The sequence below is a fragment of the Oncorhynchus mykiss genome, chromosome 23 (assembly GCF_013265735.2).
Source record: "Oncorhynchus mykiss isolate Arlee chromosome 23, USDA_OmykA_1.1, whole genome shotgun sequence".
Lineage (NCBI taxonomy): Eukaryota > Metazoa > Chordata > Actinopteri > Salmoniformes > Salmonidae > Oncorhynchus > Oncorhynchus mykiss.
Window position 1 is genome coordinate 31,270,941 of NC_048587.1, and position 12,307 is coordinate 31,283,247.

The following is a 12,307-nucleotide window of genomic DNA, read 5'->3' on the forward strand; positions in this document are numbered from 1 at the left end:
AGACCATCTGAGGATGACAGAGCCAAGTGACTTGGTGTATAGAGAGGGCCTAGAACTGAGCCTTGGGGGACACCAATAGTGAGAGCACGTGGTGCAGACACAGATAGTTTCCACGTCACCTGGTAGGAATGGCCTGCCAGGTACGATGCAATCCAAGAGGGTGCAGAGCCTGAGACGCCCAGCCCTGAGAGAGTGAAGAGGAGGATCTGACGGTTTAAGGTGTCGAAGGCAGCGGATAGATGTAGGAGGATGAGAACAGAGGAGAGAGAGTCAGCTTTGGCAGTGCGGAGAGCCTCCGTAACACAGAGAAGAGCAGTCTCGGTTGAGGGACACGTCTTGAAGCCTGACTGGTTAGGGTCAAGAAGATCATTCTGAGAAAGATAGCAAGAGAGTTGGTCAGAGACAGTACGCTCAAGTGTTTTGGAAAGAAAATAAAGAAGGTCTGTAGTTTGACGTCAGGAGTCAAGTGTTTGTTTAGGAAGGGATCGATTCGGGCCATTTTGTAGTCAGGGGATGCAGCCAGTGGTCAGGGATGAGTTGAGGGAAGTGGGAATGTCTCCAGAGATAGTATGGAGAAGGGGATAGGGTTGAGCGGACAGGTTGTCGGGTGACCGGACCTCACTAGTCGCAGGACTTCATCTGGAGAAAAAGGGGAGAAAAGGGTCAAGGCGTAGGGTAGTTTTGTGTGTCTATTTACCCTTTAGCCTCAGTTTGATTGGGACAGACTGCTAATCACATTACACACATACACTGTGGTGCATACATTTCCTGAGGGATGCTTGGGAGGGAAACTGTCCACTTCTGGACTACAGGGGGAAAACAAGGAGGATCAATACAGCAGGATGACTCATTGAAAGAGGATCTTACCTTCGACTCAGGTCTGCGACATGCTCCTGGAGCCAACTGGTGCTGGCAGCTGTTGGGAGGATGGTGGGGAGGGGGGAGAGAGTGAGGGATGGAGGAAAAAAAGAGAGAGAAGACAGAAGACAGGGGTCAGAATTACACACATCAACACAGTGAGAGAGCATCACTCTAGCAGCCCTTATCTGCAGTCTGTTCCCATATATCTTCCTCCACAGTGGCCATTGTTGTGGCAGTAACAGGAGCCCGAGTGCCATTTGATCAGCAAGCAGAGTGTGTCCTCAGCTGTCCACCCCACAGGATGGGTTACAATCACAGACGACTGACCAGGGGAGGGCACATATATGATTTTAGAGTATCCCACTGCCATCTGTGACGTTTAAACACAAATGGCTACAGAGCAAACCTCTCAGCTCATATTGGCTAGTTTACTGTGGTTTAGGCAGATAAGTGAGAGAGGCATTGGGAGAGACTACAAAAAAAGCCTTCCCCAAATCCAATTTTCACTCCTCCACATAAGCCTGACCACACTAGGAGTTTTGGGGTGTTTGTGTATGCGTGTTTGCGTGTTTGCTCTCCTTGAACATGTCTCTCCCTGACTCTGAGATAACGGGACACAGAACATCCAAATTTGCAAAGCAAAGCTAAATGTTTGGTCCAGATTCTGTACGACAATATTCTCTGAAAGAGACTCTGGTGTGGCAAAGGGGACAGGACATAGTCTTATGCTCTAATTCATTTGTACTGATAAATCATGTACATACGCAAAAACACAAAACACAAAATGTTAAGAAATTGATAAGTTGCAAATGTGTAATCCAAAGCTATTGCTTTTTTCCCCTCCTCTCTGCTGGTGAGTATTGTTCTCTGCTCATACAGGAGTAATAAAAGGCCTAGTACACCAAGTCATTTTTTTAAATAATATTTTTTCCCAACTGCAGCATCCTCAGCACCCTTAGTTCCCGTGGCTATGATATTCGGTAGGCCTAAAACATGGTAAAAAAAAAAAACTTTTAAATATAGCCTATTATATTCAAATCCAGATGCATCTTATTCGAAAGACATAGCCTATGTGATAGGCAAAAATGTTCCGTCAAAACCTTGAAAATATATTTTTTTAAACTAATTTAGGTCGTTTCGCATTTTGTTTACACAACTTAACTAATGTATTTTATAACTCGCAGGCTTGTATTTAGGATTTACGATAGGAAAAAGGCATATCCAAATAGGCCTGTTTTAAGCGACTGTTCATTTGTTTTCATGTGTTAGGCTATAAAGAATGTTATAAATAATAATTTGCTTTATCGGTTTATAGATTTAGGATTTTTACAGTTCGACACGCAAAAGGCCTTAAGGATAATGGGCCTATTAGGTTTTTTGCCGAAGCCAATGTTCATTCAAGTGTTATAAGTGATATTATAGGATAAATAATACTTTTTTATCTGATTGTTGTTGACACCTTGACTTTTTCCACATTTTGTTACGTTACAGCCTTATTCTAAAACGGATTAAATAGCCCCCCCCCCCCCCATTAATCTACACACAATACCCCATCATTTTTTACTGAAATATCACATTTACATAAGTATTCAGACCCTTACTCAGTACTTTGTTGAAGCACCTTTGGCAGCGATTACAGCCTAGTCTTCTTGGGTATGACACTATCGTACAAGCTTGGCACACCTGTATTTGGGGAGTTTCCCCCAATCTTCGCTGCAGATCCTCTCAAGCGCTGTCAGGATGGATGGGGAGAGTCGCTGCACAGCTATTTTCAGGTCTCTCCAGAGATGTTAGATCTGGTTCAAGTCCGGGCTCTGGCTGGGTCACTCAAGGACATTCAGAGACGTGTCCCGAAGCCACTCCTGCGGTGTCTTGGCTGTGTGCTTAGGGTCATTGTCCTGTTGGAAGATGAACCTTTGCCCCAGTCTGAGGTCCTGAGCACTCTGAAGTAGGTTTTCATCAAGGATCTTTCTGTACTTTGCTCCATTCCGCTTTCCCTTGATCCGGAAAAGTCTCCAAGTCCCTGCTGCTGAAAAGCATCCCCACAGCATGATGCTTCCACCACCATGCTTCACCGTAGGGATGGTGGCAGGTTTCCTCCAGACGTGACGCTTTGCATTCAGGCCAAAGAGTTCAATCTTGGTTACATCAAACCAGAGAATCTTGTTTCTCATGGTCTGAGAGTCACCTCCCTGGCCAAGGCCCTTCTCGCCCATTGCTCAGTTTAGCTGGGCGGCCAGCTCTAGAAAAGGTCTTGACAGTTCAAAACTAAAAATTATGGAGGTCACTGTGTTCACTGACTACATCTCAGCATTCAACACCATAGTGCCCACAAAGCTCATCACTAAGCCAATAACCCTGGGAGTAAACACTTCCCTCTGCAACTGGATCCTGGACTTCCTGACGGGCCGCCCCCAGGTGGTAAGGGTAGACAACAACACATCTGCCAAGCTGATCCTCAACACTTGGGTCCATCCTGTACTCCCTGTTCACCCACGATTGCATGGCCAAACACGACTCCAACACCATCATTAAGTTTGCTGACGACAACAGTGGTAGGCCTGATCACCGACAACGACGAGACAGCTTATAGGGAGGTCAGAGACCTGGCAGTGTGGAGCCAGGACAACAATCTCTCCCTCAATGTGAGCAAGACAAAGGAGCTGATCGTGGACTACAAGAAAAGGAGGGCCGAACACGCCCCCATTAACATCGAAGTGGAGCGGGTCGAGAGCCTCAAGTTCCTTGGTGTCCACATCACCAACAAACTATCATGGTCCAAACACACCAAGACAGTTGTGAAGAGGGCATGACAACACCTTTTCTCCCTCAGGAGACTGAAAAGATTTGTCATAGGTCCCCAAATACTAAAAAATTTCAACAGCTGCACCATTGAGAGCATCCTGACCCGTTGCATCACCGCCTGGTATGGAAACTGCTCGGCATCTGACCATAAGGCGCTACAGAGGGTAGTAGGTGCGTCCCAGTACATCACTGGGACCAAGCTAGGCACCGCACGGCAAGCGGTACCGGAGCGCCAAGTCTAGGAACAAAAGGCTCCTTAACAACTTCTATTCCCAAGCCATAACACTACTGAACAATTAATCAAATGGCCACCCGCACTATTTACATGGACTCCCCCAATCCTGTTTTCACACTGATAGTCATATTACACAGTCACTTTACAAATTACCTCGAATAACCTGTACATTGAGTTGGTACCGGTATCCCATGTATATAGCCTTATCGTTGTTATGGAATTTTCTTGTGCTACTTTTTGATTTGATTCCCAATTATTATTATTTTTTACATTAGTTTATTTAGTAAATATTTTCTTAACTCTTTCTTGAACTGCATTGTTGGTTAAGGGCTTGTAAGTAAGCATTTCACGGTAAGGTCTACACCTTCGGCGCATGTGACAAATAACATTTGATTTGTTTCTTGGTGACCTTCAATGCTGCAGGCAATCCCCAGATCTGTGCCTCGACACAACCCTGTCTCGGATCTCTACTGACAATTCATTTGACCTCAAGGCTTGGTTTTTGCTCTGAAATGCACTGTCAACTGTGGGACCTTATATAGACAGGTGTGAGATGGTTGATCATGAAAGAGTAGGCTATGCCTAGGCCAACAAGTCACATTAAAATCGATTGGAGATTGGGGAGATCAAGGGAAATTAAGATTTTAAACAATAAACCAGAGTGTCTGCTGCAAAAGGCCCATGATAATTTGACATTGGAGAGGATGAAATAAAACATGTTAGGCATTATCTGACGTTTTGCTCTGCTTTGGTGCTCTCTGCTCTTTCTACACTCTACTGAACAAAAATAGAAATGCAACAATTTCAACAGTTTTACTGAGTTACAGTTCACATAAGGAAACCAGTCAACTGAAATAAATTAATTTGGCCCTAATCCATGGATTTCACATGACTGGGCAGGTGCGCAGCCATGGGTGGGCCTATGAGGGCATAGGCCAATCAGAATGAGTTTTTCCCCACAATAGGGCTTTATTACAGACAAAAATACTCAGTTTCATCAGGAGTTGCAGTCAAATTCAAATATGCTAAACCATTGTTTGTGACATCACAATGTCGTCACCATCAGTGATGGCTGTCAAACATTGTTCATACTCCGAGTTGCTTTTAATGTCATAAGGACTTTCCCTCGACCACGGCCATAAATTGGGGGGGAATTTTTTTTTTCCAATGACCCCCAAAAGTATGTGGACACCACTTGAAATTAGTGGATTCAGATTTTTTCCGCGTAGCGTAACAATCATCTGTCCTTGGTTGCAACACTCACTACCGAGTTTCAATCTGCCTCTTGAAGCAACGTCAGCACAAGAACTGTTCGTCAGGAGCTTCAGGAAATGGTTTCTATGGCCGAACAGATGCATACAAGCCTATCCCCATGCGCCAAGCGTCTGGAGTGATGAATCATGCTTCACCATTTGGTAATCTGATGGACAAATCTGGGTTGGTGGATGCCAGGAGAACACTACCTGCACCAATGCATAGTGCCAACTGTAAAGTTTGGTGGATGAAGAATAATGGTCTGGGGCTGTCATGGTTCAGGCCCCTTAGTTCCAGTGAAGGGAAATCTTAATGCTACAGCATACAATGACATTCTAGACCATTCTGTGCTTCTTTTTTTAGAGGCAACAGTTTTTTGCTGTTTCAGCATGACAATGCGAGGTCCACACAGAAATGGTTTGTCAAAATCAGTGTGGAAGAACTTGACTGGCCTGCAAAGAGCCCTAACCTCAACCCCATCGAACACCTTTGGGATGAATTGGAACATTAATCGCCCAACATCAGTGCCCGACCTCACTAATGTTCTTGTGGCTGATTGGAAGCAAGTCCCCGCAGCAATGTTCCAACATCTAGTGGAAAGACTTCCCAGAAGAGTGAAGGATATTATAGCAGAAAAAGGAGGACTAACACAATATTAATGCTCATGATTTTGGAATGAGATGTTTGATGAGCAGGTGTCCATATACTTTGGTTATGTAGAGTAGAAATGTGTTATTGATTTGACAGTTGAAAAGTTCTATAGATGATGCAATCATAAAATACCCCAACCCTAGTATCATGTACCGCTTCTTAAGGATATGAGAATGAGGTGCTTGTGATGGAGACAGGAATAGTCCTAGAAAGTCTGCTTGCTAACCAACAGATAAGTAATCCTCTGTCAAGTTTACTGTCCATAGCCCCATTTCCGTTACAGCATTATAAAGGTGTTTAAGTCTATACATGTTCATTTGAATAATGACTAATCATTATGGATAAAAACAATGATTTATAATCATAATGCAAACCATCTTAGTGTACAAAAACAGTCAGAGTAACACATGAAACCCACCCCCCATTCTGGGGACTTGTGTTGAGTAAAGCCACAGGAAGGGCAATTTTGCTGGGCCTACTCCATGAATGAACCATTTTAGCAGAGTGACTTATTTATGATATGGCAGCCTGTCTGGCTGCCTCAGGGCTCTGCCGTCTGGAACATGCTTATATAATACCATTTTGAACTCACTGTGTGTGCGTGCGCGGTGTGCCTTTAGCCTGACTAATGCACTCCTGGCAATGAGATGTTAAATGAAGTTAGCCTGTTCATTTAGCCTTGTTAATTTGAGTGTGGGGTAAAGTGAATGACCCAGACAAAATGTATCCAATGTACAGCTTCACCACAACTCATCAATCAAACAGCACCATCTAAATGTGCATACTAACATGAAAACCTTCAGTCATTGTGCACTACATCACTGTTACTCAATACAACCTGCTAAGGGCCAAAACACAGGAAGAAGTCCTTCCAAACCAAGGAGAGGATTGGTGGGGAGAGGAACAACCAGAGCCATTCAGAGCTCTTCTCTGTGCCACGTGACTGGGTGACAGACAGGCTGACAGAGAAGACAAGCCGTCCATGATATAAGTCTTGTCTCGAGTCCTAATAATGTTCCTCGAGCAGATTAAGTCATTCCAATGAAAGGCAAAGGAGGAAGGCAAGACAGTCGTAGTGCTCCTAATCGAGCATACTGCTCAATTAAAGCCCTTAATTACATAAGAGCAAAGCTATATAGTCTCTAAGAGGCCATGGATCAAATGGACCACATCTGGACCAATCAAAAACATTGGGCAAATCGGAACTGACACTAATACAGCACAAACCATAGGCGAAGGGGACAAAGACAACGTTTTGCTTGTGTCGTAAACATTGGGCTCAAAACAAACAAACAAAAACAGGAAGGTCAGATTTCTATGCTGACTGAGTGATCTCCAGGTATTGTGTTTTCCTCCCGTCTCCCTCCATTCATTCATTCTGGCTCTCTTCTATGGCCATTCTCATCTCTTTCTCTCGCCTTACTGCATCCCTCCCATCTCTCCTAGCAAACTTTTTCTCTGACTACTTGGTTCAATCTTGGGCTAGAGTAGAGACAGTGCAAATGACGTGCCCAGGGCTGTGTGTACACGGTGTATAAAATTAAAAGTCGCATTGGATTTCAGGCAGACAGATTTAGAGGGTCAACTAGTCTGGGGTCTGGATTGTCCAAGAGTCCATAACTGTGTCAATGAGGATTTACAAACAAACAGTGAGCCATGACAGCTTGGGCCCTGCTTAGTGGAGTACTGCAGCCACAGGCATCATGCAGCGCCAGGCCCTCTGCTGGCAGCTCAGGGAATAACAGCCAAACTGCAGCAGGCAGAGCCACATACAGCAGAACCAGGGAAAGTGAGGAGGCACCATGGTACTAGGACTGGCATGTACTACAGCTATAATTGATTATCAATGACCATGTGAAATCCATTACTAACAAAAACAGCCAAAAACCTGATAGTATCCCAGAATGAACCACAATAATGATGCATTATAGTTGGCATAAATTATTATTGACACTAATATTGTCAACCTCTTTTTACACACAGTAAGTTAGTATAGCAGTTTATTATAACCTCAGACATACTAGGCAGTGAGAGGTGAGGAGAGTCAGAGTTGACCTACCTTCTGAGACATAGACAAAGGGCTTGTTCTTCACAGAGAGCAGAGTTAACAGGTTGAAGAACAGTGCTACAAAGGTCCCCACCAACAGACGACCCCTACACACACAGAAGACCATTATCAGTACAACATAGATGCATACTTGTAACACATGTCAAACACAGCACATACTCTCCATGGCTTGTACAGTAGTCTCCGTTGACTTCAATATTATTGCTAAAATTACATTTGGAATACATGACACTTTCACAATAAAGTGAAATAAGTGAATCATAATGGAAAACAAACACATGTAAACGTTTCCAAAACACAACCCTCCACATAAACATCAAAATAGAGGCCGATTTTAATGCTGGATGAATTCAGTTGGTGCTGCAGTGTAAATGGATGTTCTCCACTAGATTAAGTGTTCTGTTACCTAGAACATGTGGCATCTTGCCTGGCTGGCACCTGCTGCCCAGCAGTGATAATAATCTGTTGTTTTAGTGATATTGCCCTGCATTACACCCAACATTACATCTCCAATGTTCCACTGCTTTGAAAAGGTAATCTCGTCAACGAAGACGGGTTTAAATCGGGCGTGTTTTCATCAAACTACTAATCTGTTTCATAATGGCGATCCAGGATGGTGCAGCTGCAGCGAGGGTCAGCAACCTGATTAGCTGAAAATCCCACTGCGTTCAGTTTAGAGGGATGAGAGGAATGGTAGGCTAATTCTATCTGGACCCAGACCCAGCTGTGATGTTTGTTTGGGCTGATGTTCTCCCTGGAGTGTGTGTGTGGAACAGGGGTGCGTGGGCGTGCGTGTTTGGACCGGGGCCTACTTACGTGTGCACCTCCGGCTGCTCCACGAATCTCTCCAGACTGGCAAAATAACAGAAGGGAAGAAAAACTGTCACACAGAAACATGGGGCAATATGGGACAAGTAAATAAACAAACAAAAAATGTAAAAAAAAATAAAAATAAAAAAGGTACCACGTGACCTGACTGGGAAAAACTGTTGCCTGTGCTGATGTGTTAAAGCAGAGTGATATAATAGATGGCCAGGACACGCTGGGAGCTAAATGGCTGATTAAGTCTGATAGTGACACGAGTACCACTCACCGTGACAACAGCCATCAGAAACACCCCTCAAGGCTATACAGAAGTGTTCTTGCATATTTCAACAGGATAAATTCCGACATGTAAACATGACAACAACATCAACCTGACCCTTTTAAGGTGGACGATCAAAACCTGTGTCCAGTATTCATGGAGGCAAGAAGGCATGCAGCCAGTCTATATTTACCATACATTTACCACAAATACACAGTATGTATTCTCTCATCTTGCCCTCCCCTCCCCCTCCGTTTCTCTCTGAATAGCGGGAGCCTTGTTACACACATGCTTGTGCGACGGTGTAACATCATCATCTCTCCCCTCCCCTTCCAGAAATGTGACCTTCAGATAAACCATGTCTTCTATAATGGGTGCTTCAGGCTAAGGTGTGGACATATGCAGGAGCAAACATGACCACAGCTCTGAAATATGTCCTACACTCATCAACACAAACATACATCTTCTCCTCATATAACCCCACTCAGTCTTTCTTTCTCTCTCGCTCTTACGCTCTATGCTATTGGAATTAAGAGCCACACTGCACACACACACACACACACACATGGTTGATGTACTAGTTGGCAGTACTCACTCCCCTCCTCACCCCTTCCCTGCCTGAGCCGTGACCGCTGGATAAACCCTGGCTCTGGGCGCTTGGGCCTAGGTGTGGGCACAGGCAGGAGGAGACATTCCCACAGCTGAAATATTCAGAAGCCCCAGTCCCCCACCCCACTCCATCCCCTGTCACAAACAGGGGTAAACCCTGGTTCCACCCACCTCTCCTTCAGGATGAACAGAGCTCCCAGCTGCACCAGCACCGTGGAGGAAAACACAGCTAGGACCTCCAGCCGCTCAAACCTGGAGGAACACACAGTAACACTTTATTTGGATTATCCATCTGTATACGGTCTAAACACTAACTATCTACCAACCGTAGCCTTAACCCTTATCCTACCCCTAAACTGAACTTTTACCCTTATTCTAAACCTAACCCAAGCCATAACCATAACAAGCAATTGCTTATCAACAGATAGTTTGTTAATCGTATGACCATTGGGCCCCGCTCCACGAGGGGGCTAAAGGTGGCACAGCCCCCTCAGTTTAGTTTTATGTCCCTTTATAAAAATAGCAAAAACTTTCAAATGAGTGACAGGTAGGCGCAAAAAAAATCTGCATCTCCTCTGCGCTGTGTCAGCACAATGGACAGGACGTGCCGTGGTGTGTGTAGGGGGGCTACGGAAAGCCACTGGGCGGTTAGGTAGGACTCCATGAAAAAACGCTTCTTATCTCTCATCTCGGTGGCAGGCTAAGTGAATAACGTGAAAACGCCTGTAATATTTGATTTAGATTTATAAGGGCGCGGTCAAGTTAACTATTGAAGCTGCTTCACGCTTAGCTAGCTGTAAAACGTGTTACTGTTATTAGCCTTAGCCTATTTAGCTAGCTCGAACCAGCTAATCTGGCAAGACGAATATCAGAAATTTGCTTTGCCAAAGTACCCAAACAAAGGAGAAGGAGTGATGAGCAGCAGCATCAAACCACCAAGGCCGCTGCCGAGCTCCAGCTAACTCCTTGTTGAGAGCCTACCCACCCTTCCACAAGCGCAGCCAGGATAATGGCTCCAAAGCCGCCTCCAACTGTCCCTGATGATCTTGGAACAGAGGAGCCAGCCCAGGTTAGCTTAGAATCCTACCCCAGCCGCAGGTTCTATCCAAAAATGTTACTTTATAGCAACTGGTTCATAGGAAGAGTGTGGCTGGAACACTTGGTTACTGCAGATGCTATTATGGTTATCTTGATAGCCTATTGGTTTCAGTTTCTGTAAAATCAACTGTATATAATGGAAGCGTTTCTATGGTAGGGTGGCATTGCTTAATTGATTACGTTGGTCAAATTTGATTCACAGAATTGTATTGTGCCATTTCACAACGTGTTGCTGAACTCATGAGCAAGTGGCATGATTTTCCATGCTTGAAGCGGGCCTGGATAGGCCTATTTATTTGGCAAGACAGCTGTACATGGCTGCTAGGGCTGGGCGATATGGCCAAAATATCATATCACAATATTTTTCACATTATTGACGGTATGATGGTTTTGAATGTTTTTGAATAATACAAGTTCTAAATATGCTTTGGTATTTATTAGGATCCACATTGCAAAAGCATCAGCTACTCTTCATGGGGTCCACATGAAACATAGTACCGGACATTATTAGTTAAGGACTGAAATACATACATTTAAAACTTCACACAGCCTACATATCAATACATACAGTCGTGGCCAAAAGTTTTGAGAATGACACAAATATACATTTTCAAGTCTGCTGTATGACGGCAATTTGCATATACTACAGAATGTTATGAAGAGTGATCAGAGGAATTGCAAAGTCCCTCTTTGCCATGCAAATGAACCGAATCCCCCAAAAAACATTTCCACTGCATTTCAGCCCTGCCACAAAAGGACCAGCTGACATCATGTCAGTGATTCTCTCGTTAACACAGGTGTGAGTGTTGACGAGGACAAGGCTGGAGATCATTCTGTCATGCTGATTGAGTTCAAACAACAGCCTGGAAGCTTCAAAATGAGGGTGGTGCTTGGAATTATTGTTCTTCCTCTGTCAACCACGGTTACCTGCAAGGAAACACGTGCCGTCATCATTGCTTTGCACAAAAAGGGCTTCACAGGGAAGGATATTGCTGCCAGTAAGATTGCACCTAAATCAACCATTTATCGAATCATCAAGAACTTCAAGGAGAGCGGTTCAATTGTTGTGAAGAAGGCTTCAGGGCGCCCAAGAAAGTCCAACAAGCGCCAGGACCTTCTAATAAAGTTGATTCAGCTGCGGGATCGCAGCACCACCAGTACAGAGCTTGCTCAGGAATGGCAGCAGGCAGGTGTGAGTGCATCTGCACACACAGTGAGGCGAAGACTTTTGGAGGATGGCCTGGTGTCAAGAAGGGCAGCAAAGAAGCCCCTTCTCTCCAGGAAAAACATCAGGGACAGACTGATATTCTGCAAAAGGTACAGGGATTGGACTGCTGAGGACTGGGGTAAAGTAATTTTCTCTGATGAATCCCCTTTCTGATTGTTTGGGGCATCCGGAAAAAAGCTTGTCCAGAGAAGACAAGGTGAGCACTACCATCAGTCCTGTGTCATGCCAACAGTAAATCATCCTGAGACCATTCATGTGTGGGGTTGCATCTCAGCCAAAGGAGTGGGCTCCCTCACAATTTTGCCTAAGAACACAGCCATGAATAAAGAATGGTACCAACACATCCTCTAAGAGCAACTTCTCCCAACCATCCAGGAACAGTAACGAACAATGCCTTTTCCAGTATGATGGAGC

At 44.6% G+C, this 12,307-nt stretch overlaps 1 protein-coding gene across 6 annotated transcripts in view; it reads right to left on the reverse strand.

Annotated features, from left to right (window-relative positions):
• The window catches only part of LOC110502576 (zinc transporter 6), an 82,831-nt gene that overhangs the window by 15,870 nt on the left and 54,654 nt on the right, over positions 1-12,307 (reverse strand). For 5 of the 6 annotated variants that reach the window (XM_021580718.2, XM_021580716.2, XM_021580719.2 and 2 more), the window contains 4 exons: positions 9,739-9,819; positions 8,691-8,726; positions 7,866-7,960; positions 868-916 (listed from right to left, as the gene is read on the reverse strand). In XM_021580718.2, the coding sequence (XP_021436393.1) occupies positions 868-916; positions 7,866-7,960; positions 8,691-8,726; positions 9,739-9,819 (261 nt within the window). Of the gene's footprint in view, positions 1-119; positions 612-867; positions 917-7,865; positions 7,961-8,690; positions 8,727-9,738; positions 9,820-12,307 lie in introns of those variants that run through there. The other variant, XM_021580722.2, reaches the window with a different exon arrangement.